The sequence below is a fragment of the Callospermophilus lateralis genome, chromosome 14 (genome assembly GCF_048772815.1).
Source record: "Callospermophilus lateralis isolate mCalLat2 chromosome 14, mCalLat2.hap1, whole genome shotgun sequence".
Classification (NCBI taxonomy): domain Eukaryota; kingdom Metazoa; phylum Chordata; class Mammalia; order Rodentia; family Sciuridae; genus Callospermophilus; species Callospermophilus lateralis.
In genome coordinates, this window is record NC_135318.1 from 38490602 (window position 1) to 38515256 (window position 24655).

A 24655-nucleotide genomic window follows, 5' to 3' on the forward strand; every position below is an offset into this window, starting at 1 on the left:
AGCACAGCACCTTTCAGCAGTCTGACCCAGTACTTGGTGCCCAGTATGTAGGAGGGGATCAATAGGTGATGGATGGAACATGAACTTGACAACATGGAATGTGACTGGCATAGACAGCAGAATTTACCTCAGGAGCTTCAGACTTCCAACTGCTTCTATGTCCTGGTTGATTTAAGTAAACCAGTGTTCTCATTCTGCTTTACAGAGTTAACATTTCAGCTGTGTTAGGGATTGAGCACAGAACTCTTTGCAGACTTGCTGTTTTTTTTTTTTTCTGAGTGTATATGTTTAAAATTAGGATCTTAGAAATGGCAAGACCTTATTACAAAGGAGGAACTCTGAGAGTGGATTTTCAGTCTCAGGGACAGATTGGGGTAGGGGGAATATAATATTGAGGGGCAGAAAGGATGCTTCTAGACACCATCCCAATCCTGGAGGTGCAATGAGAACTCTATCTTGGGAATGAAGAGACCTAGGTCTAGCCCCACTGTTCCAAATATGACAGCATAGGTACCTGCAGTACCCACAGTCATTCTTAAGCAGCCCACCAAGCAGCTCTTCAGGACTGTCATTCAGGGCTCTTCTAGCCACCCTAACAGTCATGTTCTGTACTGAGCCAGAAGCAGCACTCTGTCCAGTGCCAGTGCGGGGTGGGTAAGATGGAGAGTATTCAGCCAGCCTGCAAGACTGGTGTCTTTCTAGTATGAGGACATGTAGAAAAGATCTCTTACGACCTAGTGGCCAGAAGCTGGGAGACTGTTAACAGAGAAAGCAATAGGCAGGAGGCACCAGCTAGAGGGAGCCCTGAGGTTGAATAGTTAGGATTGATCACGGCAAAAGTCGGGGAACAGAAAGAATCCCAAATTTTAGTGGTGGGTGTTAGGAAGAGCCAGAGGTTGATGGGGAGAGGAAATTAGATTCAGAATGAATAGCCACTGGAGCTAGGAGTGGATGACACCAGGAATTGGTAGTTGTGGGAGCTAGGCAGTGGCTGGATAGAAAGTAGAGCAGGTGTGGGTAGGTGTTTGGACTTCACAGCAGAAAGAAGTAGGAAGTGGACAAGAGTTTGGGGTTTATCGTGGTAGGAGAGATTCCTGGGTTGATCCTAGCAGGATCTAGGATATAAAGAATAACTGGGACAGTTCATGTCCTTCTTCTGATCAAAATTATGAAGTCTCCCCATCTCACTAAGAGCAAGGTTAAGCCTTTTAGTGGCTACAAGATCCTGTGACCCTGCTTTTTGTCACCTCTCTTGATTTATGTTCCCTTATTTACTCCTTTGCCATGCTTCCTTGTTATTCTTCAAACACACAAGGCAAGATTCTGCCTCAGGGCCTTTGCTCTTGCTGTTCTGTCTCCTGAAATGTTTTTCTTCCAGATACTCACTCACACAATTTGTTTCCTCACTCCTTTCATACATGTTTGTTCAAGTGACACTTTTTCAGGTACTCTTCCTTGGCCATCCTCTTTAAAATGGTAACTCTGCCTCTCAAGAACTTCTTTCCCGCCCTCTAGCTGAATTTTTCACCTCTGTAACTGACACCGTGTGGCTTCCTACATGTCTGTCTTTCCCTATTCTATGAAGGAGAAGATGTTTGTCTTGTCTCATTCTGTGCTATTTCCCTGTTGTGTAATCCAATGCCTGGCACATGATTTGAGCTCTTAAAGGAGTTGTTGAACAAATGAATGAATGGATCAACAAATAAACTAAGTTATCCTGCTTTTTAGCACATTTTTTTTTTTTTTTTACATTTTAAAATGACATGCCTATTTATTGCTTTGCCTCTTTATTGTTGTCTTCCTGTGTGACTGTAATCTCTTTAAGGACAGGGACTAGAGCTGTTTTGCTCAACACTGTCTCTCCATCCTGGTGCTTGGTGAACAGGAGGGGTTTGTTGAATGAATAGCAGCTCACTAGAGTAGGAAGTAATGGACTGCACCTTTGTGGAGAGGGTGAAGTGATCTCCCATGTTAGAGCTGGAGAGCATCTGGAACCCTGTCTCTCTGAACCCTGCCTGCAGCTGCAATTCTCCTCTGCAGGATGTTTCAGGTTTTTTAAGGCTTCACCAGACTACTGATTTGATTTCCTCTTCCTCCTAATTTTCCCACGTGTCCTTACCCTAAACTCCTATAAACTGAGAAGCATGGCTCAGTCATTGTATCATCAGAGTGTGATACGCCAACTGCCAAGACAAGTCAGAATTCTGGCCTTGGATTCCATGAGTGGATCCTAGGCAGGTAGCCATCCCATCTGCTAGCACACGAGACTACCCTCCATATTTGGTAGTACTGATTGAATTATAGTTCCTTCAAATTCATATGTTGAGGTCTTAACCCTGGTCCCTCCAAATATGACCTTGTTTGGAGATAAGCTCTTTATAAAGCTAACCAAAGTAAAATGAGGTCATTAGGCTGAGTCCCAATGCAGTATGCCTGTTTTTTACAAAAAGGGGAAATTGGAAGTCACACTCACACATGCACACAGAATGCCATGGGAAAGTGGAGTTATGCTGCCACAACCAGAAAGAACTACCAGAAGCAAAGAGAGAGGCCTGGGGCAGATTCTTCCCTCACTGCCCTGAGAAGGAACCAAATCTGCTGATACCTTGTCTTTTGACTTCTAGACTCCACAGCTGAGACAATATGTGGGGCTTTATTATTGGCATCCCACATACATTGGGACTTTTCAGCTGCAGAGGCTGAGCATGACGTGGCTGAGCACACTGACTAGGCCAGTCGGGGTACATTGGGTGGGAAAGGGAGGCAACACCACTGTACTCACAAGATGCTGGGCCCTGTGGCCCCCCTGAAGGCTCCATTGTGCATCTTCTCCAGGTGTATGTTTTCTTTTAGTTCCCTGTGGGAAAGAACAGTTTCCTTAGTGGAGTTTGTACCTTATGTGTACACACACTTTTGGACAGTGTGCAAGGTTAGGAAAGGGAAAGAGGAACTCTAGGAAAAGTGGAAAAAAGACATGCTGGCCCTTGCTGAAATTGTGTGATTGCTGGCGTATGTGTTTGACTCCACCTTTTCTCTGCAATGTCTCCCTCACTTGGTGTAGTCCTTTGTCCTACAATGTACAACTCACCCTTCCTGTCCTGGAGTTGTGAGAGTTTGCTACCAGACAGCTGGGTGAGGAGGAAAGGCTGCTCCAAGAGGCCAATGGGCAGCCTGCTCTGTGTCAGACCAGCAGCAGCAGTGACCTTGAAGGGCTCTCAGTTTGTCAATAGTAATATATTGAAGTTTGCAAATACTTAACAAAAAAAGTAGGACTTATTCAAAGTCAACCTTGTCATAAGTTGCATTCTTTTTCTTTCAGATTTGCATTTCTCAGGGGGTGAGCATGAGGTGAGATCACAGCCTGAGGAGACAATTGCCTCATACCCTGTGTGTGGGTCTGTACCGCATAGACAACTCTTGTGTGTGTGTGTGTGTGTGTGTGTGTGTGTGTGTGTGTGTATTATGCAAACAACAGTGCTAAGGGCCACTATTCTGAAAAGTGCATGAATCTCAAAACTGCTGAGGCAGTAACTACACGAGGGCTCTGTGCCCCATAGCTCAAAGCAGCTCAAGCTAAATTACTGAGGAGCAGCACAGGTTGGCCCTGCGAAGAGACCTCTTGTCCAGTCTCTGACACAGAGGGTCTCCTGAGCACCATGCTCTTTTCTGGTTGGACAAGAGACCTAGAAAAGGATTCCCTGGGCTCAGGCCTGTCAGCCTTCTTTTGAGTATTTTTTTTTTTTTTTCCAATAAGAGTTGTGTCTAAAAGAACATTTTGGAAACCCTGGATAGTAGGCACAGTGTTTAAGCATCCATTATTAGTGATGACTTGCACCATGGGAATGAGTCTTCTGCATTATCATTATAGTGTAACACAGCAAAACAAAGACAGAACAGCCACTCCCTCCCCTGCAGAAAGACTGGGAATCACTAGTGCTCGTCTCATAACTTTACATCTCCTTCACCAGCTTTCTGCACGTTTGCGTATCATGTCTGCCAGTTAGAAACTGCAAGAGCCCTTGCATCTCATTCTCTGGGTGGTGGTTTTCCACACGCTTCTACTCAGCCTTTTCCTCGGAAGCCCTCAGCCTTTCATCAGAATGCACCTGTCAGTCTCAAAGCCTCCCATCCCCTGGGTGCACTTTCACTTTTAAAGAGATGAGGTTGTCAGAGTCAATTGCTGTTTAAAATCTAAATCAAAAGAAAATTTCCCTCCTAAACCTCCACAGTTGTTCTTCCTGATTCAGTTTGTTTTAATTATGTTCAGTTATAGTTATAAATCGTTGAAATGGGGCTCACTGAGCAGATAATCCTCATGTCAGCCAGGTCAAATTAATTTTTTGAATTTCATGACAGAGCATTTCACATGTTTTATTAAAACTTGGATCTTTCTGTGTACTGGTAACTCTGCCTTATGTTACTTTGTCAAAAAATAAATCCATTTAGCACATTTTCCTGGGGGTCATTTTTTGAGGATTCTCCCAAGTGACATGACTAACCAGGTGTGAGAACCAGAGACAGGCATCCATTTTGAGGGACAGTGTGAGAACCCACAAGCTCCACCAAAGCCGCCTAACTGGTGTGCTCTGAGAATGGGAGGGACTGACTGCCAGCCCCCTGCAGGTGTCTGAGGTGGGCTTCTGGTATTGCTCCTCTCTGTCCTGGCCACCCATAGTGAGTAGGTGTCTTAGCAGGTTGCAGACTTCCCCATCATTGCTCTAAACAACTCTGGACATGAGGGAGGTGTCAGAGACTGGGCTGAATGTATAGTTTTTTTTTTTTAATTTATTCTACTTTGTTATATATGATATACGACAGCAGTATGACTGTATAGTTTAAGAATTTTGTTTTTACAGTTTGGAAAACTGCTCCCTCAGTCCTGTTTAAACTCTTCAGTGTGTATCTTTGCACTTAGAAGAGATTCACACTCCTTCTGCTGGCCTGTTAGTCCTGCAGGACTTGCTTCTGCAATGTCTCCAGTTTATCTCATGCCAATCTTCCTCTTGCTGAACACCCTCTAGCCACAGGGGCTTCTTCTCAGTTCTTGGTACTTGCCAGCTTCTTTTCTTTCCCAACTCAGGTCCTTTGCATACACTGCTTCTGCTTTCAGTAATATGTTTCCTCACTATTGCCATGGTGACTCCTTGTCAATCTCGGAGCTCAACCTAATTATCATGTTTTTGATGAGGCCTTCCCCAACTACCTTGTCCAAGTCATTCACCTTCTGTACTTTCTCAGATCTCCTAATGGGTTATTTCCTTCATAGCACATATGACTACTTTTAATAACTTTATTTATCTATTTACTTGCCTTTTTGTCTGACTTGTTTGCTAGAAAAGAAATTTCATGAAGGCAGGGACTGTGTCCACTCTAATTGTAGACTCAGCACCTAACACAGTGTCTAAGATATTGGTGGTGCTTAATAAACATCTGTTGAATGAATACATGAATAAAATTAATTTGTGTTCTTGGCAATCTGATCTGGATTTTTTTGTTTCTTCTTTCTTGCTATATGAGGTACAGGAGGATACAAACTTTTAGTTAATTGGACAGTTCCCATTTTGGCACCTCTGTGACAGCTGAGACACTGTGGAGTACCTGAATACTTCCTCCTGCTGTTTTTCCTGACCTCCCAAAGCAGTGCTCTGCTGGATTCCCTCCCACCTCTCTTTGCTCTTGCTCTGGCTTCTCTTCCTCAGCTCTTGTTTCTCCTAATTGCATATTCAGTCCTCTTATTTTCTCCCTCATCTAGGTGACATCAGTCACGAAGGACTTCAGTTACCCTTTGTTCAGAAAATCCCAACATTTGTGTCTGTAGACCTGCCCTGTCTCTTCCAGCCTCTGTCCTTCCTCTTAATACATGAACTTTCTTTATGCCCACTTCTCATAGTTTCCATCCAAGAACTTTCAATGGCTTCTCATTTCTACAGAGTCCAAATTCTTTACTCTGGCATTGAGGCTCTTCCCTCTTTGACCCTAACTCATGTCCACCACTTTGTACACAGTACTGTTTGTTGGTTTATGATCACATCCCCTGCTTCCTTCTTTTCTCTGGGCTATTCTTTCTGCCTTCTGCCTGGAATGCATTTGCTTACCCTCATTGCCTGCCCCAATTAGGCCCAGCTTAAAGCCCATCTCTGACCAGGCTTGCTGTAACTTCCTTTCCTCCTCTTTTTGAAATCCCAGGGGACTCTCTTCTCCCAGTGCAGGTGCCACACTGTTGCCTTCTGTTTTAGCTACAACTTAATGTACAGATAATGTACCATTTGGAAATGCCTCTTCATTGGCTGTAAATGCCTATGGGACAGACCCCAGTGATTATTCATCTTCATTTCTTCTCAAAATATAGCATGTTCCTCCAAACACAGCTGATGCCTGCTAAACTCTTGTTGAGTGAATGACAGAATGAGGCATCTGAGATACTGGACCAGGAGAGGCTATACATGCCTCTGATCTGAGTTTGATAGAAACAGATTCAATTGGCCAGGGTAAACCCTTCATCAACTCCAGGGTCTTGTTAATCAACCCTTCATTAAATCAAGCCAAGAGGAGAAAATGAGGGCAGATTCAGTCCATGATTGAAAGGACAACTTTTTTTTTTTTTTTTTTTTTTTGTGTGTGTGTGTGTGTGTTTGCAAATCATAAGGAAGTTTGTATTGGGTCCTGTACAGGAGAGAAATGCTCAGTTGTCCAAAACAAAACAAAACAAAAGAAACAAAACAAAACAAAAAAAAACAACAACTACAAACAGACCCCTGGCTCTGGGATGGATGGTGGTATGTAGACAGAGTTCCCTCCCTGGCTAAGTCCAGGGTCAATGTCTTTATAAACACAGCGAACAAGCCTGGAAGCTAGACAAAGTGTGGGAGAGAGCCCCAGGGTCCTCCACATGGGGTCCTCCCCTGAAATTTCCTATCAACCAGGACTGGAGTGATTCGGGAGGACTGAAAGGACAACTTTTAAAAAGCTACCATTTCTCTAGTACTTAGTATGTACCAGATCCTATATGACCTCATAAAAATATAATCTTATTTAATTATTTATTCATCATTGATTTTAAAATATAATAAAAATTAAATAAAGGACACACTATGTGCCAGGCACCATTTTAAGTACTGAGGATACAAAGCAAACCTTCCATTTTGTTGGGAGTATCCTCAAGTCTCTTAGCAGCTCTATTTTACTAATGAGTACACTGTAGCTTAGAGGGGCTGTGGAACTTGCTCAGCTTCATAAAGCTGATAAATAGTGGGGTTGGAGTTTGACCCTTAGGCCTGTTCTCTTAACCACCAAACTATATAGTATTAATATAATAGGGCCTTTGGTTTAATATCTATAGTTAAAATAATTAGTATTTCATATAGAGTTGTGCTACTTAACTTCAAACTGCCAGTGCCGGGATCTCCTGGGAGCTAGTTAAAACTGCAAATTCCCAGACCTTACCTAGATCCACTGAATCAGTCCCTCTGGGGGTAAGGCCCAGAGAATCTCTGTTTTTTAACAATCTACTGGTTATTCTCATGTGTGTTCAAGTTTGAGAAGTATCTATGTTTACACCATTTATGACCTATATGGTATAGATCATGGTTTATAGAAATCACTTCTTTAAAAAGCATTTTTGTTGGTTTTTCTAAAATTTGGTTTTAGTTGAACTTTTTGTGTGCTCTTAGGTTTTACTATGCACAACTGTATGGTTTTTGGCACCTCATCCTGTACTTGTGATGGGTCACATGTCCCCATGGGATTGGGAATGTGCCACTCTTCTAGAAGAGGAACCACAGGGGGAAAAAAAAGAGAGGTTGAGAAGAAGGGAACAATGAGTAGGGTCACTCCCCCTGGGTTAGAGGCTGTTAGGCTAGGGATTAGGGTGGGGTGAGCTCCCTCACCTGGGAACAAGGGCTTCCTCCCTCCAGTAGGAGGGAGATAGCCTTTCTGGGTGGGGCTTTTGAGGCTAATTAGGCTGGTAAATGGTGTCACCCAATTTCTCTGCAGTGAGGCCTGGGGAAGAATTTCTTTCTGAAATCATGCAGCCTCTAACACACCATCAACCTGAGTGAGGGGGATAGAGGGGGAAGCTGTGCAATGGAGGAGGCATCAAGTAAGGTGTTGAATATTTCAGCAAACTGTCAACTTCAATGTATTGAGGCTGCATCTGTCTTTGAAATCAGGGTGCTCTGGGGTTTCCAGCCAGCCGGTTGCCTAGTAACATGCGTGAAACACTGAGGACTAGCCACTTGAAAGTTTATTTTTGCCCTGAGTTAGTTGCTGAAGATTGAATATGATCTGGTAGCCAGAGTGATAGTTCATTTTTATTCATGAGTTAGGGAAATAAGCACATACTTACAGTGAAATTAGCGTCGTTCCATTGAATGCATGACTTTGTACTTCTTCAAATCCATTTCCATATAGTTTGCTGAAGGAGGGAGGAGAGAGGATTTAGAAATGGGAAGGAACTGATAGAAACCCAGTTTGGAAGCACACATTCTTCCTCCTGTGACATTTATTACTGAGATAATCACTGGCATTCACAATATCTAGCTCGATTCCTCCAACATTTTAGATTCTAAGGGCCTGCAGGGAAGAAGCTGTTCTTTTTGCTCTGGTTTCCCTCTACCTCCTCCATCCCCACCATCACTAATTTATTAAGTGTTTATTAAGTGCCAGATACTTGACCAGTCATTGTATGCATATTTTATGATTTAATTCTCATCATTATTTCCTTTATCCTGAAAAGAGAGCCAAGCATCAGTGTTGCTGTGCAGCTTGCTTATTGTGAAAGGGAAGCGGTGGTGGAGCTGTGATCTGAGACCAGAGACTCAGCCTTTGGTTTTGTGGCTGTGGAATCTCTGGGCTGCTGAAAGCCAAGGGCAGAGCAAAGCTCCAGCACTGAGCCACCTGTTCTTTTTCTTGGGTGAGTAGGTGGTTTTTGTGGATGCAGAGTTGATTCCAAAGCCAAGAAGATGTAAACATCTGTAAAGAGTTCTGTAAGAACCATTAGTGGACAGTAAAATCAATTTAGTTGAGTGCCATCAGCATTTTAAAAAGTGAAATAGAATAGAACAAATGGAAAATATTATGGTGTATTATGAGTAGTTAGGCTAGGAATGTTTATGAAATGTTGTTTCAGCATTTTTATGGCATACATATATAAAACAAACTTAACACATGTGCATACATATATGCACACACATCTACCCAGACTAAGACATAAGAGAATCCTTAGAACACAGACATTGACAACTGTTAGAACCAGAAAGGAGCCTGGAGGGGCTCAAGGAGCAGGAACACTCTCTCATTTTATAAAGAAGGAAATAGGCTCAGAGAGGGAAAATGACTTCCACCATCGGCAGGAATGGGACCAGAATACACTTTGTCTGGGGCCACTTCCAACATATCAGTTTTGCACTAGACATCATTGTTTTTTCCTCCCACCCTTAAATACTGAAGGTTCACTTGCTGTCTTCCTGCAAGGCTGAGTTCAATGTCATGTTCTCAATGTGGCCTTCTTTGGCTGCTCTATTTAAAATGCCTATCTCTCAACCCCAGAATTCTTTATCTCCCTTCCTCAATTTATTTTTCTTCCATCTCTTTTCATGACCTGACCCATGATGCTATTTTACTTATTCTTCCCCACCAGAGCATAAATTTCATAAAAAAAGGATTTTAAATTGCTTTTCACCTAGCATACCTTCCACATTCATAACAGATGCTTGGCATCTGCAGTATTACAGTAAGTATATGTTAAATGAATTGGATGAACAAATGGGCTTATGTAAGAAGAATCTCTTACTGTTGATCAAACCAAACAAATTGTAAAGCCACTATCTTACATGCAATATTTTATACGGGTTCTTTGTGAATGATGATGCAAGACCTAGGTGAGAAACAACTGGAATGTAATACATGTTTGAGCATCCCATATCTAGCGAGGTCTAGCCTCTTCTCCAGGGTTGTTGGCAGCTGGATGACCATTTTAGGGACAGACTTGGGGATTGACTTGAGAAATGGCTCAGACACATGCTCTGCTCTACCCGCTCCTACTCCAGGTGGCTGTTGTCTATGGGGTTTCTCTAGTCTTTATTAAACAAAATGAACAGAGCTTTTAACCTTGAGCAGTATATGAATGTGTATAATGTATATGTATGTCATATGTAGGTATATGTAGTGTATGTATATGTTTGATTTCTTCTCATCATATCACATCTGAGACAAATCAGCAAATAAATAGAGGTGGTACTCATATTGAGGTATGACATTCAAATGACAAAATTCAGAAAATATAGACATTACAAAATAATTCTGAAAGCCTCCTCATTAAATTGAGTTCAAAGAGAGCAAGGAAGCTTATTTATTTCTTAAAATCCCATTATATATTTAATGAAGAGGCTGAAGAAAGGGAGCTTGAAGCCTCCAAACATAAAGAAATTATAAAGAGATGGAAATGTTGATTATCCTGGTTTGATCACTATACATTATATACCAATCACATATTGAAATATCACACTGTACCCCATAAATATGTACAATTAATACATGTTAATTAAAAACAAATACCCACAAACCTGAGGCCTCATATGCTGCCTAGTACCTGGAAGGAGCTGTCCATGGTCTGGCTGAAACAATAGCTATGCCCTTCCATGGCAGAGAGAGCACCCCCCACCCTGCCCTGGTTTCCCCTGCTCTCACCTGCTCTCTTCTAGGATTCTCTGATTTTACAGCTTCACACACTATTTTCTTAACTATGATCTGCACTGGATTATGAGATGACATTTTCTGATAATTTTTCCTTACTTTTTATATTATAGAATTTGAGAGATAGGTGCTAGGTGTATACCTGTTGCTTTGGGAAATTGTACACAACCTTCTTGCCTTCTTAGTAGCTCAATCCTATGGAAGCTTTAAAAAAGTTATACTTAGAATATTATTCTTTGTCAAACACCTGCCATTTGGGGTGGCTGAATTCCTTTATAGCAATTCCTCTTATTTATTTATTTATTTGGTACTGGGGATTAATCCCATAGGTGCTCTACCACTGAGCTACAGCTCCGGCCTATTTTAATTTTTAGTTTGAAACAAGGTCTTGTTAAATTGCCAAGGCTTGCCTTGAACTTGGCAACCCTCCTGCCTTAGCCTCTCAAGTTGCTGGAATTACAGATATACACCATTGTGTGCAGCAGCAATCTTTTTTAGATGAGAGATTCATACCTGTCTTTTCAATGAACTTCTTTGAAAAAATTGATTTTTTAGAATCTAGGCCAGTATTTGTCAAAGCATTCTCCTCCATCCACTGAATCAGAGTCACTTGGACTTATTTGTCAAAGATGCAGACTCAGGCCTATTGACCAGGGCTACTACAGACCCACTGAGTCAGGGTCTAGTAGTGGTATTCAGGAATATGCACTTTTGTAACAAGTGCTCCCACTGAGTGGCAGCCATACCAGTTTGGGAACCCTCACCATAGAATACACCATGGTAAGATGAGGTTCTCATTATTTCTAGGGTGCAAATCAGAATGTCTTTTGCCCCATATTAAGTCTAGAGTCATTGCTTTCTCTACTCTTAAGTGATGGAGCTACATTTCTAGTGGATCAGGAAAAAGTAATCCTTCCTTTGTTTTGGGGAAAGCAAAGCTTCTTGCAGTTGTCTCAGTGGCCATTGCCCTTCACTTTTGCAAGCTTCCCTGATCCTAGTTTTGCTACATGAGGTTATCTTTTTTGTGTGTGGATTCATAATGCCATTGCTTTAAGTGAGGCCGCATGGTTAAGTCTGCGAGCATTGAACTCAACTCCCTGGGCTTCAGTCCCAGTTCTGCTACTTACAAACTGAGCTAACTTTTGGCAATTTACCTACCTTTCTGTGTCTCAGTTTCTTAATCTGAAAGTAGGAATGATAATAATAGTATCAACTCCATTAAGCTGTCTTGAAGGTTACAGGGGTAAACATATGTTGAGTACTTAGAAATAGGTTCTGGGACATAGTAAATGCTTAATGTGCTGATCTTATTATGACTGTATTTTGCAGTAGTCTCCAGCCCTCTACCAGAACATAAGGAAAGGGTCTACCTTTCCATACTCTGGGAAGGATTTGCATGAACTTCAAGCAACCTGTTAAATTGAACTGTTCTTTTCTTCCTTTGCGGTAGGTGCCCTTCTGTTCTTGGGCAGAGCAGTCTAGGTCAGTGGCTAGGGCTGCCAAAATGTCTTCCTTCTCTGAGTGCCCTCAAGATACTTTGGTCTGAGCCAGAATCATGGATGTTTTTGCATTTAGATAATTTTCATGTCTTTTTCTTTCTTTCTTTTTTATAGCCCAGGTCTTGCTTGTCCCATTTCCAAAGACTGGGGCTCACTGTTTCCTTTTCAGCTGCTCCTCATCTCTGTTCTTCCCAGTGGCACACAATGGCATGTGCTGCCTTGTTTTGATGAGAAGAGTGGCTTCCCCTCTCTGGATGAATTACATATGTGAGTAGGAGTCCTTGCACTATCGCGCCAGCACAATGTCTCCAGTGCTCTTTCAAAACATCTAGAGATCACTTCAGATAAATTTTTCCCAAGATCTCATGGTGTCAGAATGAAATGAGAAGGGTTCCCTTTGCCTGGAGAATTCTGTCAGGGGCATAGAAATGGAGGTTTCCCCCTTGCTCCTCTATCACAATAGCAGCCCCTTGCTTGTGAGCATTGTCTAGGTTCTCTCTTCAAATGTCAGTAATTTCAAATCAAGCAGAGAGAATGGCATCTTTTTTATTCAAAATAAGACTTGGGCTTTATAAATTAATCACAGATGATATTCTGCTGCTGAATGCTGTCTTATTACAAACATTATTCCTGGGGTTCTAGAAGCACTTCTGGAAGTAGCACTTCTATATGCTGCTGTATTTCTTTTGTATCTTATAGTCACCTAGTTTTTGGATATTTCAAAGAAGGATTAATTTATATTTGCAGGTGTCTGGCCCTTCTTCTGTTTGGATATCTGTAAGCCAATTTTAATCAAATAACTTTTTGTAGCTCCTCATGTGGCATATTACTGAAGTCCTTCTATATCTAAAGCATTCCCCAGGTATGAAGACAGTTCAATAATAGATATATTGGCAGTGATTGTGTGCTGTTACCCCATCACTGCTATGTGCTGCCATGACACTTGCTCTGAATATATGTCAAGGTGCCCCCTTTTCTGTGGGTGTCACTGTCTTTGTAGCAAGGGATCCCTGTCCCTGATATGGAACAACTGCCTGTCTTTCAGCAGCACTGAGTTTTCATGTTTCCCTTCACCTCAGCCAAGTTCATGCCAACTTATATGACTTTACCATATATAGTAATAAAGAAGGTGACAGGCATCAAAAAGAATGATGACAGTAATAAATTCTGATATATTGAATACATTATCTGAGAAATCCACATTCCACAGTGATATTTAGAAAGAGCAAGGGAGAGAGAGGAACAGAAACAACAACAACAAAGGAAGTCACTTTTTGTAGACATGCTGGCTAATAAATATAGAGGAATACTAGAATGTAAAAATTTCCATTTTGTAACTCCCTTTGAAATAACTTGAGTGATCAAATGTGCTGAAAGATAGTTAGGCAACTGAACATCCCACCAGGTATCCCATCATGATTTACTTATAAATGACAAAGGGAAAAACATGTCTTTACAATAGAGGTCTAACTGTCAACATCTTAAGCAAGTGGCCAAGTAATGGAACAGTGTGACTTCCTGGTTTGATGCAGTGAGAGACATACCATTCCCTTTGCGGTGTTCTGATGGAAATATCTGGCCTAAATCTGGTCATGGCAATTCAGTCAGATGAATCGAGGCAGCCTGAACTTCTCAGTATGTTCAGTGTCTTATAGAACAGAGGAAGGCAAAGGGACAGTTCTAGGTGTGGAAGAGGTATGGGAGATGAGGTTGAGAGGATTGAATGCCAGACATAACAGCAAAAATGCAATCCATAAACTTTGGATGCTAAATTTTGAAAAACCCATACAAGACATTTTCACTTAAATATGGACTGGATGATGTCATTAAATTCCCAGTAATTTTCTTAAGGATAAAGGTACTATGTGGAGGGGGAGATACATGTTGAAGTACTTAGGGATAAAATATCATTATCTCCTGGATGATTTGGCAAAAGGGAAAATATATACTCCCATCTATAGATGGAGTGGCTGTGGCAAGCTGGTAATAGTTGATGAATCTAGGTAAGGTATAGGCATGTTAATCACATAATTTTTTCTATTTCTTGGTGGAAAGACAAATGGAAAGTCATGTGCCTTGTAAGTCATGTAATAATTGATGACTCTAGGTAAGGTATATGTTAATCATATTGTTCTATTTGTTAGTGGAAAGACAAATGGAAAGTCATGTGTCAGTTAAAAAAATTTTTTTAGAGAGAGAAAGAGAAAATTTTTTTAATATTTATTTTTTAGTTTTCGGTGGACACAACATCTTTATTTTATTTTTATGTGGTGCTGAGGATCGAACCCAGTGCCCGCGCATGTCAGGCGAGCGTGTTACCACTTGAGCCACCTCCCCAGCCCAAGTTAAAAAATTTTTACATAAAAAATATTCAAAAGGAGATGATGAGACACAGTGTTTTCAGTATGATCTAAAATAATTAACCTGTTGTGGGTTACTGCATATTAGTCTTTAACTAGTTAATTATAATAATTGGATCTGCATAAGGATGCATTCATAATACCATTGAATAGACAGAGAGGGAGGCACATAGAGGTGGCCTGACTTGGCTAAGCATGCTTGACGGTAAGGCACAAAGCTGGGACTAAAATGAAGGCTTTGATTTGAACACCCAGCAGCCCCTCTGCTATGGCTTGTCATGGGTGCAGCCAGGAATCTTGCTATGCTTTACCAGACACTCCTTCTCCAAAGGATCTTGGAAAAAAAATTGCCATGGCCTTCCCTTGTCTTATTGGATTTCAGATGTGAATAAAGGTTGCCTCTTTTTTGAGACTGGTATCACCAATCATCCAGAATATTTTAAAGGTGGTGCAGCTAAGTGCTGCTCATTTGCAGTGGGGTGGGGGTGGGGGTGGATTTTAAGGTGGCCTCTTGAGGAGATTTAATGAAAAGCCAAAGTGGCTATAAAGGGACATAAGAGTATAATGCATAGTTTTAGCATTAGCCCCACTGAGCTTCTCCTGCATCAAGTAAAGTGTTTTGTTTTCATTAAATGAGCTCACAGTTGGTAAAGATTTAGGTGGGGTGAGGGCAGGACAGGTTCCACTAAAAGCAAAATTTCAAGTACTACTAATAATAAAAAGAGAAGGCTTGCTTTCATTATTTTCTAATTAAGGAGTTGAACTTTATAGCTGGGAAAATAAAGCTTTCCTCTTTAAGTGTAATACCCTTTATCCAGCAGGGTGCTCCACATGATCCTTCACTCACAGAAGGGCCCATTCAGCTGAGAACAAGTGCCAAGCAAATGACTAATCACTCCCCTTCCAGATGAAGTGCCAAGACTGAGGAGGGGGACGGAAGCACAGTTCCTCACAGGCCCTCTGGGAGAGATGAATTTGAAGTCCTCATTAACTTCAGAGGTGGGGCAATTACACCCTACTGGCAGGTACTATTCCTCTTAAACTCATAACCAACACAAGTTAATGTCCCTGTAAAAAGAATACCATGCAGCTCTTATGCATACATATTGGAATGTGGTGTCTGAAAGGAAGCTTTGGTTTCTCTTCAGTTTGGTGGGGTGGCCCTATCTTGGAGCTCATAGTTCCCTGTGGATTATCCCAGTGTGCCCCTCATGCCTCCGCCCTTTCATTCCACTCCACTCCCATTCCTGCACATTTACCTATTGGTTCTTGATTATTTAGGATAAAATTGATGAAAGTCTTGAATATTTTGATCTTTGCATAAAAGCTACTCTAGTACATGGTTTCTTCTTAGTTTTTTCAGAGTTTCTTCCAAGCCTTGTCCCCTTTATCTTTGCATTCAAAACCCCTGCAATCCAGTGTCCCCTCTACCCTAGACATTTATCTGGAAACATCTTTCATTTCTTAAACAGGATGTTCACTCCCAGGTGAGAGCCTCATCCTGGCCATGCTCTTGCTCTTGCTGTTTCCTCACTCCCCCATTTCTATGGTTGATACCACATAATGGTTAAGAACATGCCCTCTGGAGCCAGATTGCCTGGGTCCAAATCTTGGCCTTGGATAAATAATTAAGCCCTTCATGCCTTGGTTTCCTTGTCTAAAAGTGGAGCTGAACCTTACCATATAAGGTTGCTGTGGAACTTAAATGAGTTTTAAAAGGTACTTAAAACAGTCCAGGCATTTAATAATGCTGTCTAAATATTAGCTGCTCTTAATACATTTACCCATACAAATACTACTGAATCTGTGAGGTACAATTCAAGTCTCAGCTTCACCATGTAGCCTCCTTGGAGTTCTCCAACCCAAGAGGAATTCTCTGAGACCTTATTTCTGCACACCACACACTTGGAGGGGAATATCTACTGGCTTGTATTATTCCTTTGTTTAGGTGTTTCATGTTTCATGTCTCCTACCCTCATTGAGTTTATAAGCTTCTTAACATGAATATTGTCATGTCTTTTGTGTTCTCACTAAAGGCATTGTGAGACTCAAAAGTCGTAAGCTATGTGGTGTCTCCTCACTCAGAGTTCATGCTGTGAATACCCTGTGGAAACGGGGGATGTGGGGACATGATATATAGTTACAAATCTATTATGCAATGGTGGGTTGGAAACAATTTATACACAGCTGCCAGAGCCATAGTGTGTGAGGGAAGTGGCAGGAGCTGAAAGACTATAGAAAAGTATTTCTGGGATCTACAGAGTCTCCTTCCCAGTGTTCAAGAGTTGCTAGTAAAGAATTTGAGTTATTTTAAAATTAGTTTGGTTGCTGCTCTGTATCCTTTTGATTGCAGTCTGAGCTGGGGCTATGTTAGTCACAGTTTTGTAACATGGTAATTATATGTGTAAAATTATATCCACAAAAAGTAAAAGTATTATACAAATGCAGTGTGCCATTGATACCAATTTTTAGGATCCATTGCTATAAAAGGGAGTTAAGACGATCTTTCCTCTTGCTTTCATCTTTCTCTTTACTCCAGGGTCATTCCAATCCATATTTTCTACCCGCCACCCTAGATTATTTATTGCCTCATCACAATCCCACCATGGGCTGTAACTAAGGCGGAAAGAGTGAGAGGGATGTGCATTTGGGGAGCAGAAATGAATATATGTCACTGGGCTTTGGATAAATGAGACATGGTGCTTAGGATGCTTCTTCTGAGTGGAGGGCAAGGGAGAGTATCCATGTGAAGAGGGACGGCAGTGTTCTAGAGTGAAGGAAGTCACTCTGGTGCATTGTAAAGGGTATGGGCACCGAGTACAGTGCCCTTCAAATTATGATTACATGTAAATTTCTTGGGATCCTGTGAAAATGCAGATTTTTAAATCAGTGGGTCTGCACGGATCTTAGAGTCTGAATTTCTAACCAGCTCTCAGATGATGCTGAAGATGCCAGTTCATGGATGATACTTTAAATGGCAGGTCCTTAGGAAACATCATGAAAAGGACAGGGCTTGTGAGCTTAGTAACCTAAGAGTGACTGTCAAATGAAATGTCATAATTTTGAAGTATCATGGAATGGAGGAAATGGGAATTGATGGTGTTACTTCAAACATAAAGTGAGAGAGATCCAAGGGTAAGTGAAAAATCAGAGGGAGAGAACAAAGTCCATTGATGAACTACTCTACCTACTTGGAGAGTGTCCTTCCAAACTTTGCTCAGTTGAAACCTTGAAATTCCTGTGTTTCTTTAACCATGTGTTTTCTTTAGCCATAACCCTCTAGGCTGTGTTTTCCAAGCCTCAAAGCATTCCACTGATTCACTGAACAATTTTATCACCTGGAAATTTAGTACTGAAAATCTTTAGGACCTATTTGATTGATTTTAAACTGAATTGAGTGATTAGTTGTCCTGTGAATATATAACCCAACAGTGATCCCATATCACTCCCCCAACCCTTGGCATTTTAGGTTGAGAAGGATGTCACCAAGCCAGAAGTAAGAATAACAGGAGGCTGTGTGGCAGAATGAGTTTCTGGGAGTTTACTCACAGTGTTATGGATTCGTTATTCATCCCTTGAAAAGCATTTCCTGGTATGGTGGTTATGTACAAGTTATCACAAATTTCCCTTGAGGAAATAAATGAGAAATATTTACTTTCCAAATTTTAGCTGCAAATAGGAAACTGTTATGCATAGCAATCAGCCGGGTACTTACAGAATGAAATTAAATTCGGAGGAGAAGATCTTCGTAACATCTGGAAGCATTCGAATGCCTGTGTTACAGATGCTCCTATGATTCAGGGCAGGATGGTGATGTGGGCAGAGAGTGGGTAAAAGTGATTGTCATTAAGGCATAAATACAAAAAGGTGTAGAAAAGCACTTTACAAATGCTATTTTCACTTTAAATAAAAACATTGAATTTGGCTTTATCAGTATCACTTCTAGCTGATGAAGATCGTAAAAATTCAAAAGCCCCTACTGCTCTGGAGAAGTTGTTCTAATCACTCCTATTTGGAGATCTAGGAGTTGGAACTAAGCTTTCAGGTCTTTTCCATTTGTATTTTCAACCTTTCTTTTCACATTAGATCAATTGTATTTTCCTATTGTATTACATTCTGTTTCCTTCTGGTAATTAGCTTATTCTGTGCTCTTGATAGTTATAGAAAGCATCCCTCTCTTTTAGAGCAGGTTTTAACTCAAACACTTCAGGAAGATTCATCTCATGTGAGAAATTCATCTTCCTCATTATTAAAAACCTTCCTTTATTTATCTACCTCACAGTTCAGGAAGTTCTTTCTTGTACCTCATTGAAACCATTGTACATTCTTGTGGTGTCTGGAGCTACTCAAGGATCCTCTTCTTTTCCTCCAGTCTTTTATTTAACCTCCAAAGAAGAGAGAGGCTTAAGTGACAGGTAAAATTGAACTTTTTATTATAAGAATGGACTCCTTCAGAGGCATCCAGACAGTTGGATTTCCCCCAACTAAGTTTTAAATTCACCAGACCTGGACAACTGATAGGAACTGTCTGGTACCCTGGTGGCAATGGAACAAAGCCAGGTTTCCCTTCTGGCTGTGGGTCTCCTCTTTACTCATAACTCTCTTGAATGGATGAATGAGAATCCATGCCCTGTCTGTGGCTGGAGGCAGCAGCTTGGGCTTAGTTTGGGCAAGAGGGTTTGGGTTGGGGGAACATCATATTTTTGGGTGAAAATACTATTTAATAGATAATGACTCTTGGATAATAAGGGGCAGTAGTGGTCAAATTTGGTTCTTTGTTATTCTTAGGTTTTTTCAAAGTGATTGATACTGCAGGATGCTCACATGCCTCTAGGTCTCCTGAAGATTGGGAAAAGCAGAACACTGGGGTTTGGAATTGTCCAATGTTAGTGTTGCCAAAGAGCTGTGCCAGTTCCATCAGCACCTCCTGCAGGAGGCCTGGGAGCAAGATGATGATGTGGATCACCAGAGTGATGTTCCTTCCCTGTCCCTTTGTTTTTCTTTTTTCAGGTAGTGGTGGGAAGTGGACTGGGGTGTTTATGAAATTTAATTTTTTTAAAAAAGAAGAGAGAATTATCTAAACTAGGAGGACTTAAATTTTTTGGCGTGAGTAGGGAGGACTTGATAGGTGAGAAGCTCTGCTATTGATCAATTTATAGATTGTATCAATTTTCAGGAATTTTGGCAAGGACAATTGCTGTCCTTGCCAATTGCTGTTGGGCTTCAGTTGTACTCAATTTGTCATGCTACCCGGTAATGTTGGTATGATTTAATGGGAAAAAACAAATGATTATTTAGTTTATTTCTCTCAGTACATGAAGGCAGTACTTAAGAAGTTTTCACTTGACAAATGAATGAACAAATGAGATAAAGGAGATACACAATTCTCAACCAGCAACTATGGCCAAATCAGAATTGCCTCTCCCTCATTCATCTACTATCTGCTCACCTTAGAGATTCTGATGTACCCTTTTTGGAATATTGTGACCCCCCCCCCCTCCTTTCCCAGGGTCAGCTCTGAAAGTCACAGCAAAGAGTGATGTTCTTCTCAGATGTTTGGGACAGAAAAAATGCTAGGAATCACTTCCATGTATGCAGAAGAACCCAGCATGGCAGCCAATAAGAAATGTCGATTAAGTTTAAATCAGACAGCTAAAGAGGAGGAACATGCAAACAATGCCAAGTAGATGGTTTTAAAAAATATTTCTTAGCCTATTAATTATTTTGGTTTTCATCAGATGCCCATCTTCCCCTTCCCAAATGGTTAAAAAGGAAAATTTCTCACAGGTATTTTAACCGGGGAAGATTTGTAAATGCACCAGGCTCAATGTGTACCAGGTTTTTGGTGTTCTGGATCAGTCTGTAAAGAGAGGGGGAAATAGGAAGCAGTTTAATGATGGGTATTGTTTGGAATGCATGAGGCTGTGGTCACCAGAGGTTGCTGCCTGAAAATGGAATCAACAAAATCAAGCAAATTCATGAGCTTGAGAGGAGCTCCCGAGACTTTGGAGATGGAAATGGTTTGCTGAGGACCTATTGGTTATTTTGAGGGAGCTTGGCTCAAACCTTTTGAAGAGGCAAGTGTAGGTATCATAGCTGTGCATCTCTACCCGCCCCTCCTACTCCCCATCAAATAGCTCTGACATCCAGAGCTCCTGACCAAGTAGATCCTGTCCCATTGTGGAGTCTGGTTGGTGAGAGATTCTGTACTCAGGAAAGAACAAATTAGTTACTCTCCTCTGCAGGAAAATTAGTCCTCTTCATATTGAACTGGCAACCACACTGAGCAATTATCCAGATGGGCACCCAGTCTATGCAACAGCACAGAGTAGAGGCTAGGGGTTTGGATTTTTGGAAACTTAGGCATAGTGTATAGATAATTTGCTGTGTGATGATGCCCATCTTAACTTCCCTTAGCTAGTGTTTGCTTCTGCAAAATTGGAATAATAATATTATGTCTTCTTCCCATCTCATAGGTTGGTGGGTTTTGAGTAATAGAATAGGTCGAGATAATTTGAGACAGATAATTTGAATTATGATACTACAATGGTGTTATTGCCTTCCCCCCCTATTCCATCAATTACTGTGACCCTGTAAGAAGTAGCCACAGTTGTTGAGTACTGCCTACTTTGGATTCAATAAAAAGCCTGTAAATATCTGCATCTTTCTTGACCCAGGTAACAACAACCTGAGGACACGGTAATCACCTTTGTTATATAGAGAAATATAGTATATAGTTTAGGAATATGCCCTTGTGAGATCAGTTGGCTTTATTTGCAGGGGGAGGGAGGGTATTGGAGATTGAACTTGGGGGCACTTGACCACTGAGCCACATCCCTAGCCATTTTTAAAAAAAATTATTTAGAGACAGGGTCTCACTGAATTGCTTAATACCTTGCTTTTGCTGAGGCTGGCTTTTAACTTGCAATCTTCCTGCTTCAGCCTCTGGAGCTGCTGGGATTATAGGTGTGCTCCACCACACCCGGCTACCAGTTGGTTTTTTTTAATCCTGATTTTACCAATTATATGAACTTGGATGTTTCCTTATAGGATGGTTTTTGAGGAAGACTAAATGTGAGTATCTAGTTCACAGCAAGGCTTTCTCAGGTGTTAATAATGACTGTTAGAATTGAAATTAGGAAGTTGAATGATTTCTTTCCAGTTACACAACTGAAAAGTAGCAGAGCTTGAGTGTGACCCCATTTTTCTGACTCCAAGTCTAGTGCTATGGTTTCCTATCACTGGCATATATTTGCAAATAAAAGATGGAAATAGGCATCTGATTCTTCAGTGTGAGTGATATTTTGTGGTAATTATTTTTTCAATAACCAACTCAAGCAATCATGAGCCATAGGGCATTATATGGGTGAGATTGAAGAGGCTTTTTACCTCTTAAAGATATTTTGGGGGTCTTACCTTAGACCATTTGTTCATATATTCATTCACTCAATGTAATTTACTGAATGACTACATGTTCCAAGAACTGTCCTAGAGACTGGGGATACAATTGTGAAAATGCAAAAAGAGTCTGCATTGGGCTGGCATTCTAGTGTCAGGGACTTCTTTGGGAATCGATAAATATTCCCTTTAGTGTTCTTTATTTTTCTTTGTGTTGATAAATGTTGCTTTACATCACTGGAGGCTTTATTATCATTAGCTTCCCTGGTGGTTCTCAATATAGTATGTGCTTCAGCATTGCCTGGGAAGTTTGTTAAAACTGCAGATCTCTAGGTCTGGGAGAGCACAATTATAATGGGCCCTATGCACAATTCGGCTTCAAAGCCAAATCTAGACATTTTTGTTTGCACTAAAGTATCCATTATTTTGGATTTTTCTGTAATCAGTTGGTAAGTTAGTCTCACCACTCTGGCTACACTATCATCTCCTAGTGGATATTTGTATTTTATCTCCTTTGCATTCCAGTGGTACTTGGCTCAGAACTGGACACATGGTGGGTACTCACATACTTATTGGTTAATTATTCTTTTTAGATAATTATTCACTGGAGCATTTACAGGGAGACCTTGTGGTATAGTGGAAAATACATGAGCTTTGAAAAAGATAGGCTCAGAATTGAATCCCAGTCCTGCCATTGTCTAAAGTGTCACACTGGTCAAGTTGTGGCACTTTTTCCAGCTTCTGTTCCTTTCTTTGGGCAAAAGGGATAATTATCCCACTCTGCAAGGTGGCTGTGAGGATTAGTGACACAACCTAGAGGAAATGCCAAACAATAGAGTTCAAAAAATATCCCATGCTGCCACACTTCCCTTTCTTGTACTTTTGATACTCCTAAGCAGGGAAGACTGAGGGAATCTTTGCTTGGGTCGGAACCATATATGGCAGTGGTAAGAGGACTGGTTTCAAAGTCATCTGACCTGGTTTCTGGTCCAGCTCTGGTACAACTTGCTGTATGACTTCAGGCGAGTTAGTTGACCTCTTTGGGTCACAGATGCTTCATGTGAAAACTCAATTGAGTTGGACTTCTCCCATCCTCTTTTTGGAATTAAGAGAAAATGATGAATTGGAAGGGGTTACTTTAAAAAGTTAATTCCAAAACACCAACAAAATACAGCATGTCCAACACACAGGGGCTCAATATGGGGCTTTTCATGGTATGTATTCAAGAAGCATTTTACTGACACAAAGAATATGCCAGAACAGCCCCCTATGAACCACTTCATGATCTCTAAGCTCCTTTCCAAAATTTTCAACTACCCCAAGTACTCCGTACCCTCCCTTCTCTAAGGTAAGAGCTACTTGGCAGAACTTCACAATGTCAATTTTAATTTCCAACAGTGTGTTGTGATGTTTCAGGGTTTATACAGCTCCCAGGGAGAAGCAGTTGTCACTATGGCAACCTTCAGGCCACTGCAGTGAGAGAAATTAGTGCCTGCCCAGACCTAGTAATTGCTGAGTCTTTTCCTCTTGGATTCCTAGCAGTAGATGCTTGAATACAAATACCAAGTGGGCTCCAGCCAGCAAGGGTAATAGTGTACAGCAATAAACTATCTGTTAGCTGATGCTTACATTTCAGACAAATTGAGGAGGTTGTCAAAGGCATTAGCTTCTATCCTTTCCAGGGAATCACTCTGAGAGATTTCTCTAGGGGAGAAAAAAAAAAAGTAAAAAAAGAAGCATGAAAGAAATGACTATGTCTTCATAATAAAGAGGGGTGTGTGTGTGACCCAACAACTAGGTGCTGCATTGTGTCCCTCTGGAAAAGAACAGAATGTGCGAATTCTGCTTACATCACGAAATACTAACATCACCCTTTAGGAGCACCCATGGGTGTCTACAACCCAGGTGCAGTTGAAATGTAAGTTTCAGTAACTCCCATTTATATGACAGGCTTTTCTCTTGTTTATCTGTGACTTAGAATCACAGATTTGTTAGAAGTAGATAAGTCCTTTGAGAAAGACGCACAATTCTTGAGAAAATCTAACCAGACTCTCTTGTTTTGGAAATTGAGTCCCTGAGAGGAAAGGCAAATAGTATTTTTGTGAAGTCTCAAGACTAAGATTAGGAACACTGGGGTCTCGATTCCATCACTGTATTGAAGCTTTAATTTGATCTAAATTAGTTGCTTCATAACTTTTTTGGGGGTCTGGGGATTGAACCCAGGAGTGCTTAACCGCTAAGCCATATCCCCAGCCCTTTTTTATATTTTATTTAGAGACAGGGTCTCACTGAGTTGCTTGGGGCCTCACAAAGTTCCTGAGGCTGGTATTAAACTCATAATCCTCCTGCCTCAGCCTCCTGGGCCACTGGGATGACAGGCATGCATCACCACAACCTGCTGTTTAATAACTCTTAACCCTTGATTTCCCCAAACCCTCTCCTGAGGCTATTGTAATGGTTAACTTCTGCACGTGGCATCCATCATGATAGTAATTATTCTTTTCCTTGACTGTTTTTCTTATTCTGTGAGCCAATCAAGGACATAAAAATTTGTATTTCCTTCTGAATCCCTGGTGGCTTTATATTGCCTGGTGCATAGTTAGAGAATGAATGAATAAATGAATGGACTAGTGAATAAACTGACTTTTTAAAAACACACAAACATAAAGCAACCATCTTTGCTATCCCTAAGCATGTCAGTAATGT

The 24655-nt window shown here is 41.1% G+C and overlaps 1 protein-coding gene across 1 annotated transcript in view; it reads right to left on the reverse strand.

Annotated features, from left to right (window-relative positions):
* Positions 1-24655, reverse strand: part of Lhcgr (luteinizing hormone/choriogonadotropin receptor) — a 53980-nt gene that overhangs the window by 10056 nt on the left and 19269 nt on the right. The window contains exons 3-8 of the mRNA XM_076833462.1: positions 23579-23653; positions 20337-20411; positions 18267-18341; positions 18101-18178; positions 8345-8413; positions 2783-2857 (exon numbers count right to left, since the gene is read on the reverse strand). Coding sequence (XP_076689577.1) covers positions 2783-2857; positions 8345-8413; positions 18101-18178; positions 18267-18341; positions 20337-20411; positions 23579-23653 — 447 coding nt within the window. The remainder of the gene's footprint in view (positions 1-2782; positions 2858-8344; positions 8414-18100; positions 18179-18266; positions 18342-20336; positions 20412-23578; positions 23654-24655) is intronic.